Here is a 10,380-nt window from a genome sequence, read left to right as displayed (position 1 = left end):
GGACTGAGCCCGACGTCGGTGCAGCCTCGACGGCGGCGGCCGCCCCGAGTCCCGCTCCGGCGCCGGCAGCCGTGGAGCGCACGGGGGGCAAAAGAGTGCACGGAGCGGGACCGCCCCCCCCTGCCGAAGCGATGACCCCGCTTCCCACAGGCAACGGCACAGCCTGGGGGGCGGCCGCCCCCGGCACCGTCCCCAATTGCAGCTGGGCTGCCATCCTGAGCCGGCAGTGGGCGGTGGGAGCCGCGCTGAGCATCACCATTCTGGTCATCGTGGCCGGCAACCTGCTGGTGATCGTGGCCATCGCCAAGACGCCGCGGCTGCAGACCATGACCAACGTCTTTGTCACCTCGCTGGCCTGCGCCGACCTCATCATGGGCTTGCTGGTGGTGCCACCGGGGGCCACCATCCTGCTGAGCGGCCACTGGCCCTATGGCACGGTGGTGTGCGAGCTGTGGACCTCTCTGGACGTGCTGTGTGTGACGGCGAGCATTGAGACGCTGTGCGCCATCGCCGTGGATCGCTACCTGGCCATCACGGCGCCGCTGCAGTACGAGGCGCTGGTGACCAAGGGCAGAGCGTGGGCTGTGGTGTGCATGGTGTGGGCCATCTCCGCCTTCATCTCCTTCCTGCCCATCATGAACCACTGGTGGCGGGATGGAGCAGACGAGCAGGCGGTGCGCTGCTACGATGACCCGCGCTGCTGTGACTTTGTCACCAACATGACCTACGCCATCGTCTCCTCCACCATCTCCTTCTACGTGCCGCTGCTCGTCATGATCTTTGTCTACGTCCGTGTCTTTGCTGTGGCCACACGCCACGTCCAGCTCATCGGCAAGGACAAGGTGAGGTTCCTGCAGGAGACCCCCAGCCTCAGCTCCAGGGCTGGGAGGCGGCGGCGGCCCTCCCGCCTGTTGGCCATCAAGGAGCACAAGGCGCTCAAGACCTTGGGCATCATCATGGGCACCTTCACGCTCTGCTGGCTGCCCTTCTTTGTGGCCAACATCATCAAGGTGTTCTGCCGGCCGCTGGTGCCCGACCAGCTGTTCCTCTTCCTCAACTGGTTGGGTTACATCAACTCAGCCTTCAACCCCATCATCTACTGCCGCAGCCCCGACTTCAGGAGCGCTTTCCGCAAGCTGCTGTGCTGCCCGCGCCGCGCCGACCGCCGGCTGCACGCCGCCCCACAGGACCCGCAGCACTGCTCCTGTGCCTTCAGCCCCCGGGCGGACCCCATGGAGGACAGCAAGGCTGCGGCCCCCGGGCGGCCCGGGGAGGACAGCGAGGTGCTGGGGAGAAGCAGGAGGGAGGAGAATGCCTCATCCCATGGTGGTGGCCACCAGCAGCGGCCCCTGGGCGAGTGCTGGCTGCAGGGCACGCAGACCACGCTGTGCGAGCAGCTGGATGAGTGAGTACTGTGTGCATGCTTGGGGTGCAGGGTGCCGTTCCGGGGGGCTGCTGGTGGTGGGACCGTGGTCTGATGAATGCAGAGCTGGTGAGCGGGCGTTTTCACTGGGCTGGGGTATAGAATGGGAACTCGGGTACAGAATAGGAACTGCTGCCCAATGCCTTTGGGGTTCCCTAAACCCCTCAGCCAGGCTGCAGAGCTGAGGTTCTTTGTGCCCCCCCCAGCCCCATCTCACTTTGTCCCTTTCTGGGAGTGCCCCAACCACCAGCATGAGGTTCATTTCCTCAGGTCGTAAAACAGTACTGGGCCACCAGGAGTGTGTTCCTGTCCCTGGGATCTCCTCCCTTCTCCCCTCACTCCCAATGACTTCGGGGAGCCCCTGCTGTTACGGGGAGGGTGTGGGCTCTTCACGCTCTGTGCTCTCTCGTTTAAGGTTCACCAGCAGAGAGATGCCGTTGGGTCCCTCAGTCTGACTGGGAGTGGAGCAGAGCGGGGAGCATTGTAAGTGTGTGTTCCCTCTGGAAGTGGTGCCACAGGAGACCCCAGTGTGTGGCTGTGGCGGGGCCACCCCTGTCCCTGCAGCAGTCCCCTCTGACCAGCTTGGCTGTCCTCTTCCCCGGGAGAGCTCAGCCCATGGCCGGGTCACAGCCATGTGCCTGCGTTGGGCATGTGAGCTGACGCAGGCATTTCTGTGCTGCCCAGAGTGCTTAACTCCTTTCAGAGCAGCTTGCTCTGCAGTGCTTGTATGCTGCTGCTGAGGCCAGGACCCCCCTTTGCACTCTTCCCTTCTGGGGGCTCAGCTCCTGGGGTGGTTGCTTTACATCCCCAGTGTGGTGATGTCGGGGGATGCACACCATCAGCTCCTGCTGTCTTCTTGCAGATGCTGGGACGGGGACGCTGCGTGGGGAAGGAGGAGTGGCACTGAGGGTGACAGCGCTGGAAGGACACTCTGGTGCATGCACCCACACGGAGAGCAAAGGGGCTCCTCTGGTGCTGGAGAGATAAAGGCAGCAGCAGAAAGATCCCGAGCCCCTCATGATGAGGTTCCGTGCAGCAGTACAGCTTCTGGGGATGGGGACACGCTGCCACCCCAGAGGGATTGGCACTGGGATGTGGTGACCAGCAGCTCTGCTCGCCTGCAGGACCCCATCTTCCCGGGTTGCGTCGTCGGCAAAGGGAAGGAGGGTCTCCTGCTGGCACGAGACAGCTCCATGATCCGCACTGGGTCCTGTCCCAGGAGCTGCAGAGAGCTCCGGGGCCGGGTGTGATTCTGGGAGCCACAGCCGTACCCTCAGCAAGGGGAAAGCACAGGCGAGAGAGGAGCAAGGGAGAAAGCTGCCGGAGAAGGTATCCCCAGAGCCCCGCGCTGTGCTGCGGGTGCTGGCGGCGGTGATGCTCTGCTCTTGCTCTGAAGCCTCTGTGTGCTGTAGGACCAGGGGAGCAGACAGCAGCACCGCACCGCTGCACGGGCGCTCCATGCACACCACAGCGCGCACACACAGTGGCACAGAGGGCGCTGTGCATACGGAGGTGTTGGTGACCGCACCGCCCCACCTTGCTGGGACTTAGGGATGATACCGGTTGTAAATGTGTGTCGCGGTGACTGTAATGCTTTTGTGCGAAATAAACCTCGGGAACCACTTCGCAGCTTTCACCTGCATCAGCGCCTTGCCCTTCCCAGGGGTAGGGGGCTTCCTGAGGCTGCGTGCCCACGGGCACCCATCCCTATAGAGCCTGGGCGTCCCTCCCAAGGATTGTGCACAGCCTCTGCGCTGCTCGCAGACCCAGGGAGGCTCTGTGCGCCCTCCCGGGGGTTCGCCGGCCCAGCAAACAGCCGCACCATCCCACTCACATTTGGGATCGGGCTGCGGGGACCGAGCGGAGCCACCGCGACCGTCCGGAGCCTCAGTGCCACCTCCCGGCGCCGCGCGGAACTCGTAACGTGCAACAGGAATAAAGAGGGCAGCAAATCCGTCGGGGCGGTCCAGCAGCTCCGAGCCAGCTGCGGCTCTGAGCTGCCGTCTGCAGCCATCCCGAGCGGTGTGCAGAGGAGCTCCGGGGGTGCACTGACAGCACGTGGGAGCCGCTGCCCGACCTCCGCAGCACCTGCGCTGCATTTCCGAATTACAGCGCTGCGGGGCTCCCTCTCCTATTTATTTGCAGCACAGGGGGTGCTCGTGCTCAGTGCTTTCTCTGGCCAGGTGGGGGCTGTAGGGCAGGGTGTGGGACTGGGGTTGGTTTCCACCGAGACTTCATTGCGGGAGGAACCCCCACCACGGGCTGTGCTGCTGTTTTTAATGCTGACACTGGTTTTATTCCTCACTTAATGATGCTATCCCAGCCAAAGAGGCATTGCTCCAGCTGCTTCCAACCCTTGCAGAAAGCAAACCCTGTTAATGGGAGCTGGCTGCATGCTGCTGCCCTGGCTCTGGACTTTGGGAACCTGCTCCAAGCATTCCTAAGTTACTTTTCTTCCACCTGTTATTATTACAGACCAGCTAAAGGCTGCTTTCTCTGGTGCTTGTTCCATAGGAGCTGGTTCCTGGTGCTGTGCAGGATGAGCAGCTCTTCCCCTGCTCTCAGGTCGCTGTCAGAGGACAGGACGGCTGCTGTGCTGTGGGGTGAGCAGCAGCCCCCAGTGCATTGATGGGGGGCAACCAGGGATGCTTTCCCCTTTGCTTTCTGCATCCCTGAGATTTGCATGGGAAGCAGCTGGTGCACACAGGGACCAGGCTGTATGTCCACAGGCTGTGAGCTGGGTGTGAACAGCCGGAGCTGTGTGGTGAAGGAGGATGATGACTTCCTAGAGCACCTGGTCCTGCTGAGGACGGTAAGGTGTGGGGCTTGCTGGTGTCACCATGCTGCCCTGCTGTGGGGGCTTTGCTCTGCCATGGGGGCTCTGCCCAACCCACAGATCTCCCTGGGGGCCGATGCCAGGGATGAGTTGCATGTGGTGGCTGTGGAGTCCAAGAACACCTATGGAGATCACAAACCAGTGCCCATCGCATCCCTGCGTGTCTCAGTGCTCCCCATGGTAAGCACAGGGGAGCAAAGGGGATGATTCACCCTGGGCAATCCCAGCTCTGTAGTTGTCCAGGCTGTGCCTGCAAAGCTCTCTGTGCTGCAGAGCACCTCCTGTTCTATGGCTGTCCTGGGGGCTGTCTGGGGCTGAGTGGCTCTGTGGGTGCTCTGAGCTTTGGCTCTTTGCAGATCAGCCTCAAAGGTCTGGAGTTTGTCCCTCCTGTCACCTTCATGCTTCAGTGTGGAACTGGGCCAGTCTATCTCAGCGGGCAGCACATTACCTGTGAGTCCCAGCTGGGCTATGGGGCTGGGTGGCAGCAGGGCTGGTCCTGCAGTGGCTTTGCGGCAGCTTTTGCCCTGGGGATGGGGAGCCCTGCCCTGCAGGGAGCACCCACACCGGGGTGCTGGGCCTGACCATCCTCCTCCCCACAGTGGAAGATGTCCCCAGGTGTGAAGCCCACGAGGAAGAGCTGCTGGATGCGGGTGGAGGTGATGAAAACAATGCCAGAGCAGCACAGGATGGAGACTAGCTGCAGCTCTGGATGGGATGGATCTTTGCACAAGGACACAATGGGCCTCTGCTCTGGATACATCCTTCTCTCCATCTCAGAAAATCTTGTTCTGAGTGTGCTGTTGCTGAGATGCTGTGGGTCTCAGAGCATTCCATTAAGCACCAGCACCCCTTCCCTGCAGTGGCACCACCTGAATGGTCTTAAAATGAGTGTGTTGTGTCCTCCCTGTGCAACCCTTTTGCCAATCAGTCTGCAAACTTCCTTTGTAAGGGTGGTTTTGCTCCAGTAGGAATTACTCTGACAATTGTTTGGATAAACAGAGTAAAGTTACATTGCAGCCTTCACAGCAGCCCAGGGAAATGCAGCCAAAGTCTGTTCAGAACAAGCAGCCATTGAAATAATTGAATTAAAGCTTCTAATTGAGGAAAATTGCCCAAATCAGTTATTTGCATGATAGCAGCTGGCTGGGAATTTCTCTGCAGCGGAATGAGGAGCAGAGCTGGGTATTGGGCTGGTGGCACACTGGGCTGACAGCAACGGGATGGGTTTGCAAAGCTGCCCACTGGGCACAGCGGTGCTTCCCCACTCACCTTCCCTGCTCTGGGTTTTAATTCCCCAGCCCAGTGTGAGAGCCATCCTTGCTGCTCTAAAAAGTCAATTAAAAGGTGAACATTTCTCCTGTTGTGTGCTGGCAGGAGGAGCAAGCAGGTAAAGGGCAGTTAGATGGTGATGCAGCGTCTTGCCTCGCCACGACACCCTGCAAGGAGCTGCTCTCTGCCCCATGGACGTGTGGGGACAGAACTGTCACTCTGCACAAACTATGAGCCATCAACTGAACCTGGCTGCAAAAGCAGTGTGGTTCCTGTGTGGCTGCAGCTGTGCCCTGCAGTGGGAGGGCTGTGCTTGGCGATGCCTTCACCCCTATGGCCACATCCTGCACAGCACCAACACAGAGGGGGGGCTTTGGCATAACCATAGCAACTGCCAGGTAACTAATAGATGGCATTCAATGCCATGGGGACCAAAGAGGAGACAGTAGGGTGCTGGGCTATGCACCGCCCTGGTGTGAGGTGTGCACAGAGGGTCCTGGTCCCATCTGTGTCACTGTGAGGGTGGCACTGGGTGCAGGTGAGGGTTGGGGCTGACACCCATAGGAGCCCTGAGCAGTTCATTCAACACACAGCACAGACTTCTGACATCTTTGGAGTGGGTTCTGCTTCACCAAGTCGGACTCAAGAGCGAAACAGCAGCTGACACAGGGAGAAATGGCCAGAGTTGTGAGCTCTGTGTGGAGGAAGTGTGGGAGGCGATGTATGGAAATAGCTCAGGAAATTAAAGTTTGCTGCGGTGTGGTCTGAGATGATTCATTGGGGGGGGCGGGGGGGGGAGCAGGGAGTGGGGCTGTGCTGCGCTGGGGATGCGCTCCCCCATGGGCAGAGCCGGCGCCGGTAGTTCCCTCCTTGCCTCCCGCTCCTCTCCCCTTTGGCAGCTGATTGAACGAAAGTCCGGCGTGGCTGTGGGGAGGACCGCGGGGACCCCTCGGTGCAGCCGCTCGGATCGTAGCAGAGGAGCGGTGCAGCCCGGCTGCTGCCAGCCCTGACGTTCGGAGCGCCCGGCTAATCTCGTTACGGGGACGGATGAGCAGAGTGCAGGCGCGCGGGGCTGCAACAGTGCAAAAGTAGCAGAGCATCCTTATTCGTTTACCCATTAACGTCCTCTGTGATTTCCAGAAGCATTAGGAGCTCCTTGCTGGCGGAGCTGCGATTCCCTGCTGCTCACGGGCAGTGCCGCTGGAGCGCTCCGTGTTCTGCTGCTGAGCTCGGGCTGAGGTGAGTGCATCCCTCCCAGCTCGGGGCCAGAGCTCCTCTTTCTCCTTTCTCCTCCCTCCATGGAGCTGTTTCACTTTGTGCTGCCTTCCCTGGGGGGCTGCTTGCCGGCATCATCTCTCTTCTGACCCTCGTGCACCGTTCCCTTGCCAGCAGACTGTAGCAGGGAACTCCCAGGCTCAGGGCATGCCCATCAGAGCCACCTGAGCCATTGGGTTTTGGGCTCCTTGGATACCCCACAGCCACCCCAAAGAGGCCATGGAGCCCAGTGGCGATGGTGCCAATGCCAGCACCTATGGGCTGGTCCTGCAGAGCCGCCCCAATGGCAGCACACAGTTCACTGGTGTGCAGCTCATCCAGTCCTTCAAACCCCTCATCATCCCCTGCTATGCCCTGGTGGTCCTGGTCGGCATCTTCGGCAACTACCTGCTGCTCTACGTCATCTGCAAGAGCAAGAAGATGCACAACGTCACCAACTTCTTCATTGGGAACCTGGCCTTCTCGGACATGCTGATGTGTGCCACTTGCGTGCCCTTCACCCTGGCGTACGCCTTCAACCCACAGGGATGGATCTTTGGGAAGTTCCTGTGCTACTTTGTGTTCCTGATGCAGCCCATGACAGTCTACGTCTCTGTGTTCACACTCACGGCCATCGCAGTTGACAGGTAAGGGGACATGGGGGAGGCACGGGGTCCCCACCGTGGGCAGGATGGGGCTGTCCCCCCAGGCTGATGCTGCTCAGTGGTGTGGCTCAGGGTGCTCAGTGCTGGGCACAGAGCTGGAAAAGGAAAATCCCAGGGCTTCTGCTGCACCGGTGTCACAGAAGGACTGCTGTTTGATGCATTCATGCTCCCAGCTGTAGCACTTCTGGTGCTGATTTGCACTACACGGTGGGCAATGCTACCAGACTGCATGGAGTTTTCCTGGGCGTGGGCATCCAGGGGCTTTGTGACTGCAGCAGTGCCCCTGCTCTGAGCTCAGGCTGGATGTTGCCTTCTCTGCTGATGCCTGTGGTTTAGAAATGTGCAAATTTGCCCCCACATAAAAGTTCCATGGACCCCAAAGAGGAGGCTGTGCTCTCCCAGCTGTGTCACAGTGCCCAACTCAATGGCGGTGGCACTGCTGTGACTGTGCCAAGGGAGCCGACGTCTGGGTCTGCAATGTTCCCATGCCACCAGCTCCATCACGAGCACAGCAGGGATGGGCTCCAGCAGAGAGCCCCAGCACAGCCTTCTGCCTCCACCTCAGAGCAGAGAGTTCTTCCTCCTGGGTTTTCACATCCTCTGCTGCACCAATTTGCATCAAAATTACATTGTGTTCTGTCACCTGGATGGAGAGTGCTTGTGCTTTCTGAAATGGACACAGGCAGGACACGATGGGGAGGGGGGTGGTTGGGGGGTAATGTAACTGTGTTTCCATAGATACATGGCTTCATCAGAGAAGCTGCACAAGACATGCAGAGCCCAAACCACTGGTACTGGGGGAGAGAGCCCTAGAGCAAAGGGGGAAGGCAGAACCAGGGGAGGTTGAGGTGGAATAGCTGAGAAAACTCCCTGGAGCTGAGCTTCTGTGCTGGTGGGTTGAGGTATCACTCAGGAGTGCTTGCCCCATTCCTTTGCTCTTCATCAAAGCTGCTTTTTGGGGGTGAAAGCAGAAATTTGAGCTCTTCTCGAGGCATCCGGGAAATTATGGTCCTCACCATGAATCACTGCCGTGCCTCATCTTGTGTGGTTTCATCCCAGTCCCTTTGGCTGTGGCACACCCTGGCTGGAGCTCTGCTGCACTCCCAGCCCATGCTGTGCCCTGACCACGGGCAGAGGGTTCAGTCTCCCCATCAGTGGGGCACAGCTGCCACTCAGGGCAGAATGGGGAAGAGCCCCATGAAATCCCAGCATCGCCACGATGATGAGCTGGGGTTGGGAACGCTCCCTAACCCTCCAGCCCTGCACTTCAAGGGGTGACGGGCTGCTCCCCCCCACAGGTACTACGCCACCGTGCACCCCCTGAAGAAGCGCCTGTCGCTCACCAGCTGCATCTACGTGGTGGGGGCCATCTGGCTGCTGTCCTGCGCCCTGGTGGCCCCCGCCGTGGCCCACACGTACCACGTGGAGTTCCAGCAGCAGGGCTTCGCCATCTGCGAGGAGTTCTGGATGGAGCAGGAGGAGCAGCGCCTGGCCTACGCCTACAGCACGCTGATCGTCACCTACATCCTGCCGCTGTCCGCCGTCTCCCTGTCCTACCTCTGCATCTCGGTGAAGCTGCGCAACCGCGTGGTGCCCGGGCACCCCACGCAGAGCCAGGCTGAGTCCGACCGCTTGAGGAAGAGGAAGATCTTCCGCCTCATCGTGCTGGTGGTGGCTGCTTTCGGGGTGTGCTGGCTGCCCATCCACGTCTTCAACATCATCCGCGACATCGACATCGACCTCATCGACAAGCACTACTTCCTGCTCATCCAGCTGCTGTGCCACTGGTTTGCTATGAGCTCTGCCTGCTGCAACCCCTTCCTCTACGCCTGGCTGCACGACCGCTTCCGTGGGGAGCTGCGCAAGATGTTCTCCTGCGAGCCACGCATCCTCCCGGCCAGCCACTGTGCTGCTGCTGTGCTCTGAGCTTGGCACCAGCACCGGGGTGTTGTCCTGAATGAATGAAATAAGAGCCAGGAGGCGTTCGGTTGGGCTGTAGTTAGCTGCCTGTCGCGTTAATTTAATAGTATGACTTTCATTAAATCCATGGTTGGGTGTTGGGAATGGAATTTCTCATGAGATGGTCACACCTGGCGTGTCCCTGTGTGCTCCCGCGGGATGGCAGTGTGTGCCCTGCATGCATGGAGCTGTGCTCAGGGTTGTGGGGTCGTGGAGTCAGAGGGTCGTTTGAGCTGGAAGGGACCCTTAAAGGCCATCTGGTCCAACTTCCCTGCCATGATTAGGGGTGCCCACAGCTCCGTCAGATGCTCAGAACCCCATCCAGCCTGACCTTGAATACCTCCTGGTTGCACTTCTCTGGCTGACCTGTGCCAGCACCTCACCACCCTTACTGTAGACAGCTTTTTCCTTATACTCAGCCTAAATCTCCTTCTTTTAGCTTGAAACCATTTCCTTTTGTCCTGTCACAACACACCCTGCTGAAGAATCTGTCCCCATATTCCTACCAGCCCCTTTAGATACCAAAAGGTGCTCTCAGGTGTCCCTGCAGCTCTGTGTCCCCATGACCCACACCCCTGGAGCTGTCCCCATTCCAGGCAGCTGTGGGCAGCAGAAGCCACGCTGACCCTTCCCTGGCTCATTTGGCTGCTGCCTGGGTGCAATTTGCTGAGGGCCTGAGCCTCAATTTGCACCGCCTGTGATTGCACATTGTGTACCTAATGGAGCTGGCTATTTATAGCTGATGGGCTCTGCTCTGGCAAGGCAGGGACACAGCTCCGGAACTGCTGTTTTCATACTTAATTCTGGCTGCTGGAGGGGCTGCGCTCAGCCATGGCCCAGAGGGGAGGGCAGAATGCGGGCACAGGTGGGGCAACCCATGTGCAGCCCGGGGGCTGAATATGGGGTTAACACAGTGGGGACAGAGGGGGTTCAGTGTGGGGCTCACAGCCCAGGTGGGTTCTGTGCCCCCGGGG

The 10,380-nt window shown here is 59.7% G+C and overlaps 3 protein-coding genes across 6 annotated transcripts; all 3 read left to right on the top strand.

Annotated features, from left to right (window-relative positions):
* Positions 1–3,046, top strand: ADRB3 (adrenoceptor beta 3). Of its 2 annotated transcripts, XM_428541.8 has the most exons (3): positions 1–1,405; positions 1,839–1,906; positions 2,286–2,427. In XM_428541.8, the coding sequence occupies exons 1-2, from the start codon at positions 132–134 to the stop codon at positions 1,876–1,878; spliced, it is 1,314 nt and encodes a 437-aa protein (XP_428541.4). In that variant the 5' UTR covers positions 1–131; the 3' UTR covers positions 1,879–1,906; positions 2,286–2,427. The 2 variants fall into 2 exon arrangements, with proteins under 2 accessions (XP_428541.4, XP_040507459.1); XM_040651525.2 differs by lacking the exon at positions 1,839–1,906 and having other exon boundaries at positions 2,286–3,046.
* Positions 2,788–5,642, top strand: LOC117654556 (nucleoplasmin-like). Of its 2 annotated transcripts, NM_001382582.2 has the most exons (5): positions 3,585–4,026; positions 4,153–4,235; positions 4,320–4,439; positions 4,616–4,709; positions 4,859–5,642. In NM_001382582.2, the coding sequence occupies exons 1-5, from the start codon at positions 3,732–3,734 to the stop codon at positions 4,954–4,956; spliced, it is 690 nt and encodes a 229-aa protein (NP_001369511.2). In that variant the 5' UTR covers positions 3,585–3,731; the 3' UTR covers positions 4,957–5,642. The 2 variants fall into 2 exon arrangements, with proteins under 2 accessions (XP_040507396.1, NP_001369511.2); XM_040651462.2 differs by lacking the exon at positions 4,320–4,439 and having other exon boundaries at positions 2,788–4,026; positions 4,859–5,367.
* Positions 5,643–6,577: 935 nt separating this feature from the next.
* On the top strand, positions 6,578–9,516 carry PRLHRL (prolactin releasing hormone receptor). 2 transcript variants are annotated; one of them, XM_040651483.2, is made up of 3 exons: positions 6,578–6,767; positions 6,921–7,429; positions 8,746–9,516. In XM_040651483.2, exons 2-3 carry the CDS (start codon positions 7,023–7,025, stop codon positions 9,371–9,373), a joined length of 1,035 nt encoding a protein of 344 aa, XP_040507417.1. In that variant the 5' UTR covers positions 6,578–6,767; positions 6,921–7,022; the 3' UTR covers positions 9,374–9,516.
* Positions 9,517–10,380: the final 864 nt, after the last annotated feature.

This window comes from Gallus gallus, chromosome 22, assembly GCF_016699485.2.
Source record: "Gallus gallus isolate bGalGal1 chromosome 22, bGalGal1.mat.broiler.GRCg7b, whole genome shotgun sequence".
In the NCBI taxonomy this organism is placed as follows: Eukaryota; Metazoa; Chordata; class Aves; order Galliformes; family Phasianidae; genus Gallus; species Gallus gallus.
Note: the sequence above shows the minus strand (reverse complement) of the source record. Positions and strands in the feature narration are given on the sequence as shown.

Excerpts from the sequence above, each read along its gene's own strand:
- PRLHRL (XM_040651483.2), top strand. The coding sequence starts at position 7,023 with ATGGAGCCCAGTGGCGATGGTGCCAATGCCAGCACCTATGGGCTGGTC. Across the intron at positions 7,430-8,745 it reads ACGGCCATCGCAGTTGACAG|GTACTACGCCACCGTGCACC; the intron begins GTAAGGGGACAT and ends TCCCCCCCACAG.
- ADRB3 (XM_040651525.2), top strand. The coding sequence starts at position 132 with ATGACCCCGCTTCCCACAGGCAACGGCACAGCCTGGGGGGCGGCCGCC. Across the intron at positions 1,406-2,285 it reads CTGTGCGAGCAGCTGGATGA|ATGCTGGGACGGGGACGCTG; the intron begins GTGAGTACTGTG and ends GTCTTCTTGCAG.
- LOC117654556 (NM_001382582.2), top strand. The coding sequence starts at position 3,732 with ATGATGCTATCCCAGCCAAAGAGGCATTGCTCCAGCTGCTTCCAACCC. Across the intron at positions 4,027-4,152 it reads GACGGCTGCTGTGCTGTGGG|GCTGTGAGCTGGGTGTGAAC; the intron begins GTGAGCAGCAGC and ends GTATGTCCACAG. Across the intron at positions 4,236-4,319 it reads ACCTGGTCCTGCTGAGGACG|ATCTCCCTGGGGGCCGATGC; the intron begins GTAAGGTGTGGG and ends CCCAACCCACAG.